This window comes from Chenopodium quinoa, unplaced genomic scaffold (assembly GCF_001683475.1).
Source record: "Chenopodium quinoa cultivar QQ74 unplaced genomic scaffold, ASM168347v1, whole genome shotgun sequence".
NCBI lineage: Eukaryota > Viridiplantae > Streptophyta > Magnoliopsida > Caryophyllales > Amaranthaceae > Chenopodium > Chenopodium quinoa.
In genome coordinates, this window is record NW_018743032.1 from 1134950 (window position 1) to 1154431 (window position 19482).

Below are 19482 nucleotides of genomic sequence, written 5' to 3' on the forward strand. Positions count from 1 at the left end.
TTCAATTTTATTCTTTATTTAACATAAGATACTATGTGAAATTAATTAATTAAAAGTTTGTTAAAAGTGATCAAACAAAACTAATTAATCAATTTAAGATAGTTTAAACAAGAAAAGAAAAGGTGATGATCTAAATGCTCGGGAATTTACCACTTTTCCTTGAATTGCTAGATCTTCGTTTAGAACACTTATGGACTCCTTCTTGTTCGGGAACCATCACCGTAGTAACAAATAAAGGGGGTGAGTGTTTAGGACAAAAGGGTTGATAGTACACAAGTTCACAAAGTTTCTGCTAGAATTTCGGATTAATTTCGGTCTGTTTAAGCCTCATATTAAGCCTTTATTTATAGGGAATGGGTGCGTTCTGCTGCAGCAGGTGTCGCGCGCATCTGAATGGGCTGCGCGCGCCTGCTCAGTGCAAGTGATTCAGGTGCGCTGCTACGGGCATCGCAACGGAACGTCTTGCGCACGGTATTATAGTCAGATTTGATTTTATATTTCGGGTTTTGAGCATTCTGTCGCAGCAGGTGTCGCGCGCATCTGAATGGGTTGCACACGCCTGCTTAGCGCAATTGATTCAGGTGCGCTGCTACGGGCAGCGTAACGGAACGTCTTGTGCACGGTATTATGGTCAGATTCGATTTTATATTTTTATAAAATTTTGATTCTTCCGCGAGTGCATCACTAGGGGCTCTGCTGGTCGTCACGCGCAACCCTATGAGTTGCGTGCACCTGACCAACACAACTCTTTGAGATGCGCGCGGATTTTTTAGTGACAACTTTAATTTTTAACCTAGACGCCTCTAAGTCCGTCAAAATTAGGTTTAGACTTCGAGTTTAAGCCTAATTTCTGATTGGGCTTAGTTAATTGGACTTTAATTCATTTCGTTTTGGGTTAGGCTACATATTTTGTATTCTTGTTGCTCAATCAGTTGTCCATAAGCGCATTATTCACGTTGATCAAACGCAAAAATGGTTTTATTTATCGTCATAGCAATTTCGGTCGGGACAGGAGGCTAAAAGTAAATATCTACATTACAAAATTTTTTTTTGAATGTTTGACCAAATAAATAAGTCAAAATCTAACCAAAAAAACCATTTACCAAACATAACCCATGTATTAACCGTACACCACAAAAATACCATAATCTAATTTCTCCGTTATTATTACTCTAATGATTACAAGAGTTGCAAACTTACAACCAAAACTTGTGAAATGAAAACCTAGAGCGTGTCATATTACAATTACGCTAAACGGATGTTCCATCATATTGCAGTTCATAAAATACAAGTACTAAAATTGATTTATCACTTCCGAGAGACTCTAACATGGCGCTCTCAACTACCACACCCTCATTTTCAATTCAAGCAAATAAAATCACAAATTACACTTCACCAATCTTCCTAAAAAAACAAGCTCTAATCTCTATTATCAATGGCATCTCCCCTTTATACCAACCCCTCAGTCAATCCAAGCCTTCTTCCCGTCGAACCCTTCTCACTGTTCCCGCCTTTTCTAGCTCCCAAGGTTTTTTTTATTTATTTTTTATTTTTTATTTTTTATTTTTTTTTTAAATTTGATTATTTTATGTTTCTTGGAATTTTGGGTCGAATTTGATGAATTTAAACAAATTTAACCAATTTAAATTGTTATTTTTAAAGGATATTTACATATTTTAAATATTGATCTGTGGCAGGAGTTGGGGCACTCGTTGGTAGTGAAAGCAATCTCTCTTTGTTGGATAAAGCTCTAGTTTTTGATTTGAATGGAAATGGAATTCCAATTTCTGATTTATGGAAGGATAGGAAAGCTGTGGTTGCTTTTGCTCGGCATTTTGGGTATTTTATTTATTTATTTATTTCTTTATTTGTTTATTTGTTTATTTGTTTTTTTTTTTTTTTTTTTTTTTTTTTTTTTTTTTTTTTTTCATCTTGCGAATTTATTTCTTTTAAAATTTGAATTTTTATTATGTATGTGGATTATGCTATCTTACTGTAGATATTGTGTATATATTTTTTTTTCCAAATTGCTTGCAACATTCATGAACTATCTATGTACCTACAATGTTGAGTATAGTAATTAATATGCAAAAACGATACTCAAAAGTTAAGAAAATAAGGTGGCAAGCAAGGGTTAGAGTTAGAGTGCTTAACAGAAGAGCAGTTCATGTTTTCGGGTTGAATTTTAAATGCCGAATAGCTAGATTACTAAAGTATTGGGGGTATGATATCAGTGTCCTTCGTAGCTTGCTTTAGATAGAGATTATCAATGATCACAATTTTCGACTTCTTAATTTTGACTTTTTATTCGGGAGTTTCAAATCAGGATGGATAAAGTACTATTTAAAAAAAAATAAAAATGTAATGCTTCTTTCCGTTGCATGTGAAAGCCTGTTCTTATATTTGTTGGTTGGTTGCAGATGTGTGTTTTGCCGCAAGCGTGCAGATTATCTTGCTTCCAAGAAGGTAACATGACATGGCCTTGCATTTGCTGAAAATATTAGATTCCTTATTGATGAATTTCCATTACAAAGAATGTGTGTATATGAAAACAGAACTAGACTATCTCAGCAGTGGATTGTATAGAAGCCCCAAAAGGCAAAAACTACCATATAATCTTTAGATTAAATAGCGGTCATAGATGCTGTTTCAAGTTTGCTGTTTAACACCCTCCTCAATCTAGATCCTCGGGGTGTAAACCATATTGTCCATATATAATTTCCCTCAACTCTCTTGTAACATATCTGAGCAACACTCAGGGGTATGTGTTTGCTGATTAGGCCGTCAGCAAAAAAATTTATTTATCACTAATGAAGTGCCTGTAGGACATTGTATCTTTTGTTTATTGTGGAAAATAGGGTTTTTCTTCTTGGCACTTGGATCGAAGTGTAAACCATAAAAATTCAAACCTGCAAATCTGCAATATACAATTAATGAGGCAAGAAAATACAGAAGCAATTATTTCATTGATAATTTGTGGGTTACAACTCTCGTAGATCTCTTGATTCCTCTCTCTAAAGGGCTAGGGTTTGATATTTGTTTGTAGTACGAGGCCTTGTTGGCTTATTCCATACTATGTACCTACAATGTTTGGTAGTAGGGAGGAGATGGAGTCTTTGTGACTTAATCTATTTGAGCTTCCTTAAACCTAGAAACGACGACCGGATGAGATGGGGTCTTTGTGACTTATTCCTTTGAGCCTAATTAAACTCTAGATTCGACCCTCTTGTACATAGAGTCGTAGAGTAGTTAACAAGATAATAATCAAATATTCTACGAGATCTTGAAGATAATATCTTATATTTATTGATATTATCTCCTAATTTACATATATTTAACACCTAAAAATTAACAAAATTTCGGTGTCAACCCGAAAGATTTCAAAAATGAAGAGAAACAAGATCAGCCAGACAATAGCGAGTTCTTTGAGCCATCTGTTTGAAATTAGTGATTTCAACCACTAATTCCTCATTGCTTTGTGCTACACTATATGTTTGTTATAGTTAACTAGTTGCTGGTTTTTGGCCGCACAAGGAATTATAGGTCTAGAGTTGAATCCTTAGCCTGAGTGTAGTTGAAGGAAATGAGGAAAACTGAAATTTTAAAGTACAATTGTTGTATTATTTGTTTCAAAGCCTTACATGGATTATCTTAGCTTTTTTATTATATTGGACTAGCTGAGCCTGAAAGACCTGCTGGTACTTTCGCATTCACCTTATATTCAATGATGTATATTTTGGCCCTGTTTGTGTTTCTGTAACAATCATATTCCCTCTAACTTGAAGAGTTCTGAGAAAATTCCTCATGTAGTTCAACCCTTACTTTCAAGATAATTTCTATTTTTTTGCATCTTTCAACAGCCATTTGTTTCAGTTTACTCTGTGGATGTAAAGTCTTTGAGATTTCTTTTTGGGGGAAATCAGGTCCATATTTGGTGGGATTTTAAGCTTCCAACATCTTGGCCATAGCTTTTTGTAGAGATGGATTTGGGATGCTTTCTTATACTGAGTTAGCTCATGTACTTGACTAATAGTAATGGAATTACTCGAGGTTTAGAAGTTTATTGTTTTTTGTTCTGAGTTGGTGAAATGTTTTTCCCTGATGGTTTGTCTTTTAATTTTAAAGAACGACTCAATAGGAAATGTTTTTGCCAAATAAAGCTGGTTTCTGCAACTGGATATATGCAAATCCCTGTCAAGTGGAAAAAAATAAAAGAAAAGTGACGGTTCCCTGGTTTTATCCTTGTTCAATGAACTTAGAACTTACAATATTGACTTTTACTTGAAACTGGGTGAATGAAACGTGGAAAACGATTTTAATAGGACTAAAAGCTGCACTTTTGATAGTCAAAAGATGTGTCCAAGTCAGTGACTTCTTTTATTATAGGCAGAAAATACCATAACTTACATGTTCTGGAATATCATAAACTCATCATATGTAAAACTAAACAAGCTCAAAGCTTTTTTTTTTTTTAATTTTTTTTTTTTTAAAGAAAATTTCTACATAGAAAAGGTGATGAGTGTTACATTTCCCAGTACAAAACATTACTAAGGAACATGTAATGAACAACTGGTCTTTTCTTATATTGCAATTTCATTAATAGAACATTAAATTCATAAAAAGGTTAATATCATGTGCCACAGAACAGCAAAATTTTTTTAGTGACAAAGTGGGATACGGCTGGCTCTCACTTCTGGAATCGGTAAATGTATTATAGTAGCAATAAAATCAGAAACATCACAAGAATTCAGTTTTTGGAACCTTTTTCCAGCATGGGTAATAATAAAACCAATCTTCTGCTTTACCGAAGAGAAAGGCTTCTTGTTGGGCCCAATTAAAAATAAGGCTGCAATTTATTGGCTTTGTTTATTTGCTAGCCTACAAATTGTATTTGAAATTGAGAACATATAGCACATCAGTTAAGTCAGTCATGTATTCTGATTGTTACTAGAAGTTGCTTTGATGCTTTGGCCATTGGCCAGTAGGTAAGAATGTGTGATATAGCATATATGGGGGGTTTCAATGGGAACTTTAAGTATGTGAACATGCTTTTAAAAAGTGAGTTATGGCTCTTTGTGCTGTTGTCAAAGAAAGGTTTCATAGCTAATGTAATTAATTATGTATTTCTCTAAAACAGAACAATCTTTTCATTTGTGTATGAATGAAATGGATATATTTTGCTGAACCACTTCATGTACAAGACTCTATCCAGCTGTTGCTATCTATACTGACAAATGTATGGTGGAAGCAAACTAACAAACTACAGTAACAGCATTAACTTGGTGCATGTTTTTTACAATAATTAATATACAAACAAACCAGGACTAATGAATACCATGGCCTCTCTTTTCTTGTGTGCTCTATTTGATTTAGTGAACTAATGACATGTATTTTTCATGATTGATAAAATTTATTTCATGTTAATGTAATTTCTTCCTCTCACCATCTCCCGCCATCACTTCCAAATATAAGAAAAACCCGAAAGGAATTTTTAGTTTCACCAATTTAGCTCAAATTGATATTCTTCTTAGACCACTGACGGGAAGCCCATTTACAGAAAAAATCCTTATGATTGTTGGTAATAACTTGGGCTTTGTTTTTTTACCAATTACTTATCATGTCAGTATATCACAGAGATCCAGAAGTTGCAATACCATATGTTTTGCTAAACCAAATGCCAGTTGGAGTGAATTGGTTGGTAAAATTTCAATTTCATCAGCTCAAACTCGAACAATTAATCAGAGTGGTAACAGATGTTGGGTGCCTGATTCAGAGCTACAGGAGGAAGTGTCACCACCGCTTCCTGTAAAAATAGTGAGCATTTGTGAAGATGGCAGCATCAGTCCTCTTAAATCTGCTCCTTGGCAAGATGTTCTGCTTCACACTGTAAGTAATTTGGAATGATTATATTAATACTTGGATTCTGAGTGTGGCACAAGGCCTGCTTTCTTTGAAGGATGTTGCACAATTGGATTAAATTTTCTTCCCATCTAATCTTTGAGCAGGCAGAAAGATTGAAGTGGGTTGATGAAGAAATTGAAATGCTTGTATTTAGTGATAGTCTCTGTCAATCCAGTGAAAGTATGGCTGAAAACCTTAAGAAGGAGCTTATGCATGCTGATATACTGTTGGTTGTTTCTGTAACCATTCAAGAATCAGTAAAGTGGATTCAGAATCATGCTCATAACGTCCCAAATGTTATATGTTTTGAGTCCTCTACTGTGTTAGTGAATAAACTAGGAGGCTCCCCTGTTAGCAATGGAAACGAAGGGAAGATGCTTGACATATTAACAGGCCTTTCAAAATCTAAGAAAGTGAATGAGAAAACTGAAGTAGTGAAAACTGTTACTGAAGCATGGGAACGACATAATTCCGATGACATTAGATTTTCCTTATTGGTCATAATCAATGCTTATTTAAAGCCAGTTTCTGTTTTGAAGAATTTGAGATCAAAGGGGTTTTCTACACTAAGTTGCATGGTAAAAAACTGCGGGCCCCAGATTCTGAATTGCTTGTTAGACCCTGCTTGTAGGAATGCCCTTCAATGCTTGAATAAGTGCAGTCCTGTGGATCAGGTATGCAATTATCGCTGCATTGCTTCGTATGAAAGTCCACAGCTTGAAGCATTTTCCCTTTGTGTATTACAAAAACATAATTGTTTGCAACTAGATGCCAAAATTCCTGACAAGCCATATGTACCTCCTATGGCCAAGTTTCGAGGATCTGAACTGTGCCATGAGACTGCTGAAGATCTCTTTGTTGGCTGGCTAGGGAGTATGGATTGGAGTTGGCGTGTTGTGGCAGGACAAAATCCTGCTTATGATCAATTTCCATGTCAGTACCAACTCTTCTATAGGGGAAAGGCCAAAGGTTCTTTTTGGTACGAGCCAATATTTCAAGTCAAAACCTTGGATGGAAAAATTGTGTGGAGAAGGAGAAAATATCGGGTGAAGAGAGGCCCAGTTCCAGGTAAATTCTTCTTCAGCGTTTTGGACAATGGTGTTGTCTCAAATGAGTCCTGGACAATTGTGGATGTTGTTGATGATCTTAGCTGGGGATTGTTTCATTATCACGGAGCTGCTCGAGTTGCAGGACAATCGTACACAGGGGCAGTTCTTGTTAGTCCAGATGGACGATTCCCTAGTGAGGCGGAAGGACCTAGATTAGATAGTGCTTTAGATAAGTGCGGTATCAAAAAGTGGGAGCTATTTACCGTTGATAATTTTTTCTTGTCGCAATCCACCGCTGGGAATTCCAAAAGGTTCAATCTTGCACTGCAACATTAAGAATTGAAGATCAGAAACAGGCTTGATATTAAAACATGTGATTACTTAGGGACTGGGACACCGTTCACGACATAAAAATTTCGAAAATTTTCAGAAGGCAAACTATGAGGCAAAATCAACATTGTATTAAAATTTGAAGCTTGTATAGCTTTAAAGTTATCCCCTGCCCCAGGGAATGATCTTACTCGAGGTTTAGGGTACTGAGCTACTGTGTTTTCTTACAAAGCATCACCGAAAGTCATTTTAGCTTCAGACTTGTTTCTGAGAAATATTTGGGTTTGGGACTGAAGGAGTTGCTAGTAGGATGTGATTATCTTCTTCTAGGGCCCTGTTATTTATTTAATTAATTTTTTTTTCCTATTATTGTATCTTTATGAGGACTTCATATTTTCCTATTATATTGTTCTCAAACTTCAGTCACGTGTAACAGTACTTATTTGATCTTAAATAGATGATTGAATATTTACGTTGCTTTGCTTGGTGATGGATGATCCGTGATTAGAATGTTTTCTACTTGTGTCAATTTATTTCTTTTAAATGGCATATATTCTTAGAAATTCTTGAATGGATATTGAGAGACCATCTTTGGTCTTCCTGATGACTAGTATGCCCAACACTTGGTTCGAATCTGTTATTCCCTTATCCATTTAAGTCATAAGTTTAAACTGTTTATATCCATCTTAATGTTCCTTTATTTTGCTCTTCTTGAAAAGATGATGACCATGAGAATTTACTACATGGTCTTTAGTTGCTAAAGCTTTTATGAAATTTGGTAGGAACAAATGGATGCAGCTGGTGTAGCACTTATTTTGATTGGACCAGGAAACATTGATCAGGTATTTTGCACAATCTCTTTGTACTGTGTTATTCTGATTTGGATTTCACTCACATTGCACTAACTAGACTTATTATGCAGGCCAAAGCTTTTTATGAGCAGACCACATTTGGAGGAGGTTCTGTTTTTTTTTCTCTTTCTGCTTCTGAGATTTGGAGTTATGTTAGTCTCATTCAGGGAATGAGGTACTCTTTATTTGTTTATTTTGGTTGGGGGATGGTGTTAATCTGATTTGAACTTGGTTCAATTTTAAGCATTATGGTTCCAGAGGAGATAACACCTCATTACTGAGGTAAAGTTTATGTAGTAGCTGTGGCAAAAGGCTTAAAAATTGCTGGCGGGGCTTAAAGTTCTCCACTCACTTTATGGTCTGGTCGGTAATGATGTTTTTCACAAAAGGTATCATAATCTAATAATGTGATAAAATTGATACCAATAAGAGAGGGAGAAATGTGAAACTGACATAACAGTGTTCAAGCTCAAAAGCATGCTGTCAAATGATATTAAAACAATAGAAGCTAATAATGTTTGGTAGTTGGGTCTTTTACAATCAAATTGGTTAAACTCAAATGAGTAATACTTTGAAATCTCACTGTTACATAATAAATGATTCCTGTAATTTCACTCCTAGCTAAAGAAAAACATTTGTAGAGATACCGCAGTTGTTCTTCACACAATTGTAATTCTGAATACTGATTAATCTGTAGAAACCTTTGTTGGGCAAGATGAAATTGATGTATTAGATGTATGATGCCACCTCTTGATTAAGAAAGTTGATTAAGAAATACTTTTAGTCTCATTTGAAGCCAATGGCTTGGCAGCACAGTATGTGAAATGTGACTGATGCACAATAAGGAACTCAGAAATATTCTGGAGATTCTGATGGACCTCTATCTTCTATTTGTAAAGCATAAATTACGTTTTGGTCAAGTTTTCAGACTTTCAGAGCTAGAAAGGTTAAGTGTAATATGATGAAAGTGGAGTTGGGCCTATTTTATTGATGTTTCACTTTGAATCTTGGTGAATGGGCACCTTAAATTTTATCTTAGGGTTATCTGTTCAAGATGGACCCAATTTCATCCCTTGTATATTGCTTAATTGTCGATATCCAAGTAGGATGATCAACAACAACATTGAGTGCAGGTTGGTTGCGTTCATTGGTCACTGAAGAATTGAAGAGGGCTGTTGTCATTCTTGTCAATAGTTTCATTGGAACTTTTTTTTTTCTTGTATTTTTGAGACAAAAACAGTTCCTAAACTTCTGTATATATTTAGATTAGACTAGAGGAGTTCTTACTGTCATTCAGGTCTTTGAACTCACTTTGAGTCTTAGGGTTGATTTCTCTCTTAGTGTTCTAAATACTAGCCCCTTTTGATATCTATATAAATATTAATTAGTTAGACTTCAAACGCACTACCTTCAATTTGTTATATTTTTCTTTTCATTATTCCTTTGGAGCAATATAGTTACATGTATATGCATGTGCCAACTCATGCATTCATGCACCTCATCACTTATCCTACAAGCCCATGTTCATGCCTTATCCCAACTGCGGATAGCCCATTGTGAGCTCCTACTTTGTCCATCAACCGCTGGCTCTTTGAAGCTTTCTTCAAGAAATTTAGACCCAGTAGAGCATCAACCACAATCTCACCCACCATTATATTCATCACACAACCCTAAAATCCGACACTACATCTGCTGCCCACTTCCCTATCTCAAAGACATGGACTATTATATCATAATCATCATCTTAACAAGTCTGCTGTAAAATTGTCTTATTAGAATTTTAGTTATTTTTTCTAATGTGATATGATATTAACTTATTTTTTCTGACTTAAACATAACTTTTATTCTCTGACCGAAACTTTTTTTTTTTTTCTTTTTATTTTTTATTTCTTTTTTTATCATTTGGTCTAGTATATATAGGATCTATTATTGAAAAGGATGGAGATGTAGCTCATAGGATCTAAGGGGGTGGTTGAAGTGGAAGAGTGCGACGGGGTTTTATGTGATTCCGACGATTGAAGGGTTAGTTTACTGAAAGACAATAGGCCTGCTTTATTATATGGTATAGTATGTTGTTGGGCTATAAAGCATTGCAACATTCATAAGATGGATGTGGCTGAGATGCGTATGTTGCGATGGATGAGTGGCCAAGTAAGAAAGGACCGGTTGAGGAATGAGAAGTGAAATAATTAGGAAAAGAGTAGGGGTTACATTGATTGAGTACAAAATAAAGGAGAATCGCTTAAGGTGGCTTGGCTCTAGTAGGCTTGAAAAGTTCCAAAGTGTTGGGATCACGAGGGGTAGTAGGGGAAGACATAATAAAACATGGAAGAGGGTGATTGAGACTGATATGAGTGCTTTGGGGATTGAGGAATATGTGGTGTGGAATAGCGCTGTGTGGAGGGAGAAAAGTCACGTCAACGACGTGTCATAAATATATATATACTTTTGTTTATTTTATGTTAGCATTTGCTTTTATTATTTTTCTCAATTCGTGTTTAATATAAGTTATTGGTTTCTTTTGCTAAAGTTTTTTCAAGCCATTATGTTTTTTACTCACACGTTTCTAAAACTCGTTTAAAAGCTTCTTAAAATTGTTCTTTGTACTCTTAAAAATCTCTTTAATTTTACTTGGATGCTTTTTCTTTTTCCCACTTTATACCCCTTGGTTATCTTGCCATGTCCTTTATTCTCTGTGTGCCAAAACCTTATGACGATTCATGTGAGCCAACCCCAATCATTTTGGGACTAAGCTATGATGCACGGAAATGTGAAAAATCATCGACGTATCATTTCCGAAACATTTCGGAAACGTTTTACGTTTTGAAATGCATTTGAAAGTTTCCTGGCTTTGTAAAACGTCTCACACCATTTGAAAGTTTGGAAACCTTGGGAAGGGTATTAAAAAGCGTTTCCCTTTTAAAAAATCACTTAAACCTCGGTGATTTGGGGTTTATTTTTGTTTTAATTTGAGAAAAAAGGGGAAAGCTACAATTTACCGTCATCGTCATCGTTATCGTTCATCTGCGTGACTCCAATATGGCCGTTTGTAAAAGATTAGAAGTTGGAGGAAAAGCCTAAATTATTTTTGTGTTATTATGATGAACAATTTTAGTTTTTATTCGCAATTGATGATCTTGAATTGTCTGCATATATATTCTTATTGCTGGGGAAGAAGAGAAAGATAAATGACGGTGGGACATTGTATTAGAAAAGAGAAAAAGTTTGGTCCTTAATCAATTGGTAGTTTATATAAAGAAAATATCTTTATTTATTTATTTATTTATTTATTATTTCGTTTCCCCGTTTCTCATAATTTAATAATTTTCATAATTTAATAATTTTCGTTTCCCCCCAATTCCCCAATTTCTCGTTTCTGTTTCCGTTTCCCGTTTTCGTGCAACCTAGGGACTAAGGCTTTGTTGTTGTTGTATGGTCTTGTATGATATGAATATTATATAGTTCAATTAATTTTTTATTCTTACTTACCCATGCTTCTTGGTTCTTTAAATGTTTCTGAAAAATGTTCTTTGTCTAGCCACAGGTAAATCAGGATATGGCTATTTAATTTACTTCGATAATTATTTCATTTAGACTTTTCAAAAATTATTTCCTGTTCCATGAACCTAACTTAGTTCTGTTATTATTTTTTTCAGAAGTTTATGCAGATCCAAATCATTCATCATATGGTGCACTGAATTTTGTTTCTGGGGCCTCAACCACGTTTACCCCCAAGGTTTTAAACAGATGTCATATAGGCTTAATGTCTCTATTTGCAAAATTCTGAGTTAAATTTGATGAATGATGATACAGGCAGGGTTGAAGATAATTCAGTTATACATGGAAGGATACAGGCAAGACTGGGGGCTATCATTTCAGAAAGACACTGTGTCTAGAGGTGGCTGGTATGTGGCCTTTTTTTTTCCATCATGAATGCATAATTGTCTATTACATGTAATGGATCCGTGTGTAAGTTGTATAATATCCATTTCCTGTGAGGATATTGGAAAATCTGCTAAACCAACTTCCCTTGCTAGCACAACTTTACGAAAAAATTTACCTTTGAGATGCAAGCACTGCAAGAAATGGGGAAACCAGTGATCAATTGCCTTCAGCACACACTGTCGTACAATATCTTCTATATATTAGAAAGGCTAAGATTCTGATAAATCCGATCACCTTTGCAATTTGCAAGCATGATTGATACTTTGTTATTGTCAGAATCTATTTGCTAAGTGCTAATAATATATTGGTATCGTCATTTTAGACCATCTTTTCCTCTTGCCATAACTTCCTTATTGTTCTGTCTTTAAGTCTATTCTCTTACAAACAATATTTTCATATTCTCTATTAACTCTGTGTCATAACCCAATCCAGCTAGATACTTGGTGATGTTATTTGTAGAAGAAAAAGGAAAAGGGTGAAGCAAGGCTAAGTTGCCAAAGTATTACTCCAATTATGAACTAATGAAATTCATTTATTTTTTGCCTAATTTATCACATATTTTGAGAACTTTCCTAATTATTTCCCTTGTCATCTCTGCTTCTCAAATAAATCCATGAAAGTGAAAGTTATAAATTATATTCTTGCATAGCATCATTTTATTGTTAGTTGAGTGCGTTATATCCTCCCCCTCCCCCCGGTCCCCCCCCCCCTCCTCTATTAACCCTATCCTTTTTTTTTAAAAAAAATTGGCATGTAGCAACTCTTTTTAGTATGACCTGTTCACTTTCATCCTTCTGAATGGATCAAATCCCAAGGCTCCATGCTTTTAATGCAAGTCCTGCAGAGCCTCTTCTGTGCTGGAGCCTTCTCCTGGCAAAATGGTGGGCATATGACTATTCTGGTTCACCCTCCCCTACATCAGTTCAGCTTCACTAGAAATCTCTATAATTCTAAAAGGAAATCAAGTAATGCGTTGCTGGTTCATAAAGATGATTTCATTCCTATATCAACATCGAAACCATTTCACCCTTCCATTCCCACGCCCAAGATTCTGTATATACATATAACTCGATGTTATAGTGCATTTTCCATTACCTGTCTGGCGTCTTTTTTAATTCAGAAAAATTTTGGACATTAATTTCCAGTATATGTTGGCCACCAAGATATCTTGAGCGATTTCATATACAATCTAGTTCCACACCATATCCTTAATCCAGGTTATATCCGGCTTCATCTGCTGTGAAGCCTAATCAGGTATATCAACGGTATTATTCGAACGCCTGTTCTTGAAATCTATATTTTCATTCTTGATCTATGTATTTTGTATTCTTTCATCTACTATAGCTAAGATCCCTCCACTAAACTAGTTTTTCTCAGACTTTTGGCTCACCACAAGCTAGAGGCTGCGCCTTACTCGTGAGCCAAACAAGAATCTTCTTTTGCACTTTGCTAAATATTCTGCTGACCTAAAAGGCCATGCTCAGTTACATCATTCATGTGTGTTAGAATCATTGCCACATTGAGGAATGAGACTTTTTGTAAGCCTAACCCACCCTGATCTATGTGCTTCTCCAAGAGAGGTTTCTTCCTCTAGTAGTTTTGCAGTATATCGCCTGATGAAGCCTGCCCAAATTTCAAAAGTGCTGACAAATTTGAAATTTTCCTTGGTTCCAAGATAATTGACAAGATAAAGATGCCATGGCAACCAGAATGCTATCAACCAAAATTTACTTCCCTGATTGAGAAAGGCCTAAGAATTTCCAGAAGTAAATGTTTTGAGCTGCTTAAAAACTGTAATTTAAAACTTGATATACTGATCTACCATCCACGTCAGTAACCCCAAGCAGAAATTCATCGTGACTGTTTCTTCCTAGGTGATTTCTCATCAGGTGTACAAACATTAAATTAGTTTTTAGGGTCATTGATATAGGATTTTTCAATATTTCAGTTATCTCCAAGAAGTCTACAAAACTAACCTATAACTTGCCTCAAATCTCCATATTAATTTGGCGTAACCTTCAGTGTCTTTCTATTTTTATTTACAGTATTGGTCTATTTTTACTTAAAATGGTATTTATCTCAGCATTTTGCTCATCTAACTGAGTCCTAATTTTTGTATTACTCTCAATTGAAGTTTAATTTGGTGCTCTGGGACTAAAGTTATGTAAACTCTAAACAATGGCTTTTAATGTTTTGGTTTGCGGAAATCTTAGTATTTTTCGTTGATGCTGAAATATCATGGTACATAGAAGTATCTGATGTATTTTGTGTAAAACTTCTATAAATAAAACTTGTTGGACAAGGAAAGTTATTACTCGTATTAGTTTATGTCATCTATGTTCAACTCTTACAAATATACCTTGAACATTTCTTTTTTCAGGCAGCAGGGAGGAATCATAGTAGCCGGTCCTGGTAAAACCAATATTTCATATATTCATAAGGTTAGAACTTATTGATTAATAGACATGTTAGCACCTTGCAAACAAAAACAAAATGTTATGAAATTGTTTCCTTGGTTTTGTCTAAAATGAAATGTTATTGTTAAAATGAAATGAACATGATAGCACATGTCAGAATGTGATCATGTGATCAGGCACAATCATTAGAGTTGAAATGACTCTAAATGAGAGCCTGAATGCTCGAATGAAAACACACCCAAAAGGGCAAAATGTTAGTATTGTAATGACATTTTCTTTTGTGGAAGTCGTTATAACATTTAATTGTGTCAAACTGTGCAAATCAGGATAAAGAAGCTGGGGATGATCCACCTATTGAAGATATCCTGAAAGCATGCTGCTCATATGAAATGAAATCTTAGTCCTCTTTTACTTTGTGGCATTATAATGAACATATATGGTTGTATACCTGATTGTATATAATGGTGTACAAATTTCAAACATTTTTTTTCCTCCTGTTTATGCCGCTTCTCTAGGCTATTCTAAATTGATATATGAAGGTATTGACCCTTTTCTGTATAGCAATTTTGTTTAATTTTTACAAGGTATATTAGGCCACCGTCTTGTAAGAAGACTTGTCTTATTTTCTTGTACCTTATCTTTAAATAAATAAAATCACTTTTGATCTTTAAATAAATAAAATCACTTTTGATCTTTAAATAAAACCAATTTTTACCAGCGACTGCGGCTTTCAAGCTAACAATGGCAGAAGGCGAGTTTATGATTTTGATTTTCAATTTTTGAATTAGTAATTACGTTTATTAAATTAGATCTTGAATAGTAAAAATTAGGATTTTTGTTTGCTATAATGTGATGATTTTGAATCACAGGCGCTAGTGTTAAATTCTTTGAACGTATGATTTATAAATTATAGTGTTAAATTAGCTAACTGAGGGTTTTTAGTAATTGCTCCATGTTCTAGCTGCTGCTATATTCTTAATTATTAAAATTTAGCTTTGTTTGCATTGAAATTCTTCTTAAACGAAGTTACTTTTACATGATTTAAGTCATTGGATCGTACCATTGTCAATAATTGCAGGAAGAAAGTGATATGATTTATTTAATTTTTTTTTTTTTTTTTTTTTTTTTTTTAACAAATCTAAACATAACTAAGCGTATTTAAGCGGCAATTTTTAGCAAAGGAACAAACAAATCTAAACATAACTAAGCGTATTTAAGCGGCAGTTTTTAGCAATATCGTTTGCCATCTTGACTTGATCTCTCGCGACCTTTAGGATGGTGCATCTTTTGAAAGAAGCACCCATTTCCTTTATTTCCTTTACCGTCCACGAAATCTCAATATCCTTACCTTGTTGGTTTTGAAGATTTTTAATGAGGGAGATTGAATCCGTGAGGATGAGGAGTCCTTGTTTGCCCTTTGTACGAGCTCATTTCATGGCTTCCAAGCATGCCCAAGCTTCACATTGTAGTACTGAGTTTGCGGCCCCATGCCTTCCTCCATCATTTGAGTTCATTTCCTCTCCATTTCCCACGACTGACCATCCGATCCCTGCCCTCTTTGTCTTTTTATCCCAAGAGCCATCCACTTCCACCAAGAAGTTTTCAAACCCCTCTTTTTCTTGTCCCAACTGAACATAAATAAAGCCAGGTGGTAGAGCAGGGTCATCCCTTTCTTTTCCTGCATCATTATGGTGTCGCTCTTCATTATGAGTGAAAGTCTCATGATCACTAATTGCTTGGTTAATAAATTCCTTAACTGACTTGCTCCTCCAGTCGTACCATTGAAGCTTCTCTCGTTCCTCGTTCTCCATAGACCCCATAGTGTTGCAATAAACAGAACAATACGGTTACTGTGCTTACCATCCTCACTATTGAACAACAGGATAAATGATTGGATCCAATTCCTCAACAAATTGAACCCAGCAGAATCAGAGCAAATAGCAAGGGGGCTCTTTCCCCATGTCTTTTTTGCTAGAATACAGAATCTGAACAAGTGTTGGCTATCTTTAGGAGCCACCCCGCAGTACCCACAGATATTATCAATTTGGATACCCCTTCTGGCTAAATTCTCCTTTACTGCAATTCCATCATGATAAAGCTTCCACAGGAAAATCTTCCATTTTGGTTGGATATTCATTCTCCAAATTAGCTTTACAAACTCCTGATCCTTTTCACTAGGGATCACATCTTGGGCTGATTTCTCTTCTTTCATGAGGTAAGAGTATCTTGTCTTTACCGTGTATCTTTCTGATGGGTGGAACTTCCAGTAAATGAAGTCATCCTTACTTGTAGAAGGAAGTTCCATTGCTAAGATAACCCTTGCACTTTCCCAATCAAAACATTCTCTAACCTTCCCCGTCTTCTAGGTACCTGTTGCACTGTCAATAAACTCACTTACCTTCCAATTCATTGCAGCCCCTAGATCGAGTTTGCCCGGAGTTAACGATTGGTTCCTCTCCATTGACCCATGGCATGCTTATGGCCTTAATCATATCCCCATTACCAGTTTTCCAAGCAAACCCCTTCTTGAACACGTCTGTGACCTTCTGTATACTTGATCTTCCCATCGAAGGGATCCCTCTCCGGACATAGGGCGTAGAGATTGAGCAAATTCCACAGGGTTGCATTCCTCTGTGCACCCTTGACAAAAGCAACTGCGGATTTAGATGCATCCTTGTTGCTTGTTTGAACAGGAGGGCATTAGATTTGCAGTCCCTCTAATTCCTAGCCCTCCCATACTTTTGAGGAATTGGGTGCTCCTTAAAAGGGTTCCCCCCTTCGAACACTTCTTCCCTTAGAACCCTACCGTAAATAGGGTCGTCCTCGGGGTGGTTGTGATGCCTCAAATCCACCCCTGTGTTGCGGAAGCGATACCAGTCAGGTAACCAGCGAATGAAATTGGAGTAAAACGGGTATTCCCTCGGCCCATAGAGCACTCTTATCCCGTCGGCCTCCACATCATCAAGCCTTCTCCGAACTCTCCTTCTTGCTACTATTGGATGCAGCCGACAGCGGGATGTGCCATGTCCAGCACACCCGCAACTTTTACAAAATTTGTAAAGCCCTTCATATAGCAAATATACCCAGATGACCTTATTACCTTCAAGGGGTATGAAACACCCCAGAATTAGTGGCATCGACAGGTCCACGAGAGCCCTAGCCCTGAGTTCGGCTTGCAATGGTAGGCCTTCCCCTTCGAGGTCTAATCCTCAATGTAGCCTACGTGCCTGAAAATATTCCTTGCCCAACTTTGCGTGAGATAGGCTAGAGGAAGCCCGTACACTCTGACCCATAGCCTTGTTAGAGAGAAACTCATTTGTTGTGGTACGTACTCAATTTGATGTTGCCTGAAGTTAATGAGCCTTCCGTCAATAGTTGCAGTACCAACCCGAATCAACGCATGTTGATCTTCACTTCTACTGCACTCAAATAAGAAATAGGGTCTCGATATGTAGACCCTAATTTCCCCACTCCTTATCCACCTCACATTCACTATTTGTTGCACCAAAGAAGCAGGGGGGACAGGGTCCTACAAACAGCCTTATCACGCTCAAATTGAAATTTATATTGATGTTTTCTACATCGAAATCTGGAGGGTTGGCAATTAGAGGTCCCCCTCTTAGATCCCTGAATTCATGCTCATTAAGAGCATTAGGTGACTGACTGCTATTACTCATATTAAAGACAAGAAGAATGAATGAGAAGGAGTTAAGAAGAGAATAAACAGAGAAGACAGGGGGAGAAAAAGACAGAAAAAAGGAATGAGAAGTTAAGTTATTCTTGCTGCAACTTCTTTCCCATTTATACTCAAACCAGAAGTTCTTGGGAAAATGAGAGGTCTGAGCGTGGGGAACAGGAAGATTGGGAGAATAAACACTAAACAGAGAATAGCCGTCTCTAGCTATACCTACTACCTTAGCATAAATTCAGAGCAATTAATGTTGTGATTGTATTGGTTGCATGAACAGCAGGGGCGGCTCAGCTTTCTTGAGAAGAGAAAAAGAATGAGAAAGGCTCTAGCCTTTAATCAGAAGCCGAGGAGTTTTTTGTAAAACCAAGAAATACTTTTGGACAAAGGAAAATAAGGAAGCTAATCCAAATCAGAAGCAAAAGATTGCAGCATCTCCTACCTAGAGGGAGCTATTAAAAATCTTACCCACCTAATAAAATAAATCAGAGGGGAGGAAACAAATCTGCATGCATGTAGCACCTCCAAGCTTGAAGCTTGATGAACTCTAGCAATGCTAGGAAGGACTCACTTTTAGTGAGGGGAGCTCTCGTTTCTAGAGAGAGAAAAAAAAAATTCAAATACCGTAAGCACACTATTGGATATTAGTTATGATGAGAGAATTAAAAAGTGATATGCTAAAATGATTAGTAAAATTCATAAATGGATTGTGAATTGTCTAATTGTCGTTTTTGATTCTACAACCATTGAGTTGAATTCATGAGTCATTGATAGTGTAGGAAAAATACACTTTAATAATCTCAATTATTACCGATTTAATTCTAATAATCCCAACTAAAGTTTATTTTTTTAATAATCCTAACTATTGGGTCAATTTACCTCCAATAGACCCAAAAACTAGTTACCTGCTGAAAAGTTTTTTTTTTTTTTTTTTTTTTTTTTTTTTTTTTTTTTTTTTTTTTTTAAAAAAAAAAAATAGCCATATGTCAGCACATGATTCGCCTAATGTTTAAAAAATAAAAAAAATTTAAAAGTTGAAAATTCCCAGCCATCTCCACCGTCAAAACCCAGCCACCTCCACCGTAAGATCCCAACCAACCCCCACCGTAAAAACTGTTGGGGTTTGGTAAGTCCAACTTAGCGTGGAAACGACCCCGACCCAAAGAACCACTCTCAATTACTAAAACCATAAAGCATAACAAATAAACATAAAAGGATAAAATCGGAATTTACCTTTGACGCGTGCTTCGCCCGACCTAATGGGCTCTTACTTGAAATCTTTAGCTCCGAAAATACCGAGC

At 36.0% G+C, this 19482-nt stretch overlaps 2 protein-coding genes across 3 annotated transcripts; one reads left to right on the plus strand and one right to left on the minus strand.

Annotated features, from left to right (window-relative positions):
• Positions 1–1180: 1180 nt before the first annotated feature.
• Positions 1181–15053, plus strand: LOC110730376. 2 transcript variants are annotated; one of them, XM_021910163.1, is made up of 11 exons: positions 1189–1528; positions 1698–1839; positions 2421–2466; positions 5635–5886; positions 6006–6575; positions 8063–8122; positions 8203–8239; positions 11788–11867; positions 11945–12036; positions 14457–14517; positions 14820–15053. In XM_021910163.1, exons 1-11 carry the CDS (start codon positions 1330–1332, stop codon positions 14892–14894), a joined length of 1614 nt encoding a protein of 537 aa, XP_021765855.1. In that variant the 5' UTR covers positions 1189–1329; the 3' UTR covers positions 14895–15053. The 2 variants fall into 2 exon arrangements, with proteins under 2 accessions (XP_021765854.1, XP_021765855.1); XM_021910162.1 differs by lacking the exons at positions 8063–8122; positions 8203–8239; positions 11788–11867; ... (1 more) ...; positions 14457–14517; positions 14820–15053 and having other exon boundaries at positions 1181–1528; positions 6006–7749.
• An 867-nt stretch (positions 15054–15920) lies between these two features.
• Positions 15921–16798, minus strand: LOC110730427. Its single transcript, XM_021910232.1, has 2 exons — positions 16255–16798; positions 15921–16171 (listed from the first exon to the last, which is right to left on the minus strand). Exons 1-2 carry the CDS (start codon positions 16796–16798, stop codon positions 15921–15923), a joined length of 795 nt encoding a protein of 264 aa, XP_021765924.1.
• Positions 16799–19482: the final 2684 nt, after the last annotated feature.

What these genes read in the sequence shown, in the direction of transcription:
- LOC110730376 (XM_021910162.1), top strand. Translation starts at nt 1,330, where the DNA reads ATGGCGCTCTCAACTACCACACCCTCATTTTCAATTCAAGCAAATAAA. An exon ending in GCTTTTGCTCGGCATTTTGG is followed by an intron (nt 1,840 to 2,420) that starts GTATTTTATTTA and finishes GGTTGGTTGCAG; the next exon opens with ATGTGTGTTTTGCCGCAAGC. An exon ending in ATTATCTTGCTTCCAAGAAG is followed by an intron (nt 2,467 to 5,634) that starts GTAACATGACAT and finishes AGTATATCACAG; the next exon opens with AGATCCAGAAGTTGCAATAC.
- LOC110730427 (XM_021910232.1), bottom strand. Translation starts at nt 16,798, where the DNA reads ATGGAACTTCCTTCTACAAGTAAGGATGACTTCATTTACTGGAAGTTC. An exon ending in TGGTACGACTGGAGGAGCAA is followed by an intron (nt 16,172 to 16,254) that starts GTCAGTTAAGGA and finishes ATAATGATGCAG; the next exon opens with GAAAAGAAAGGGATGACCCT.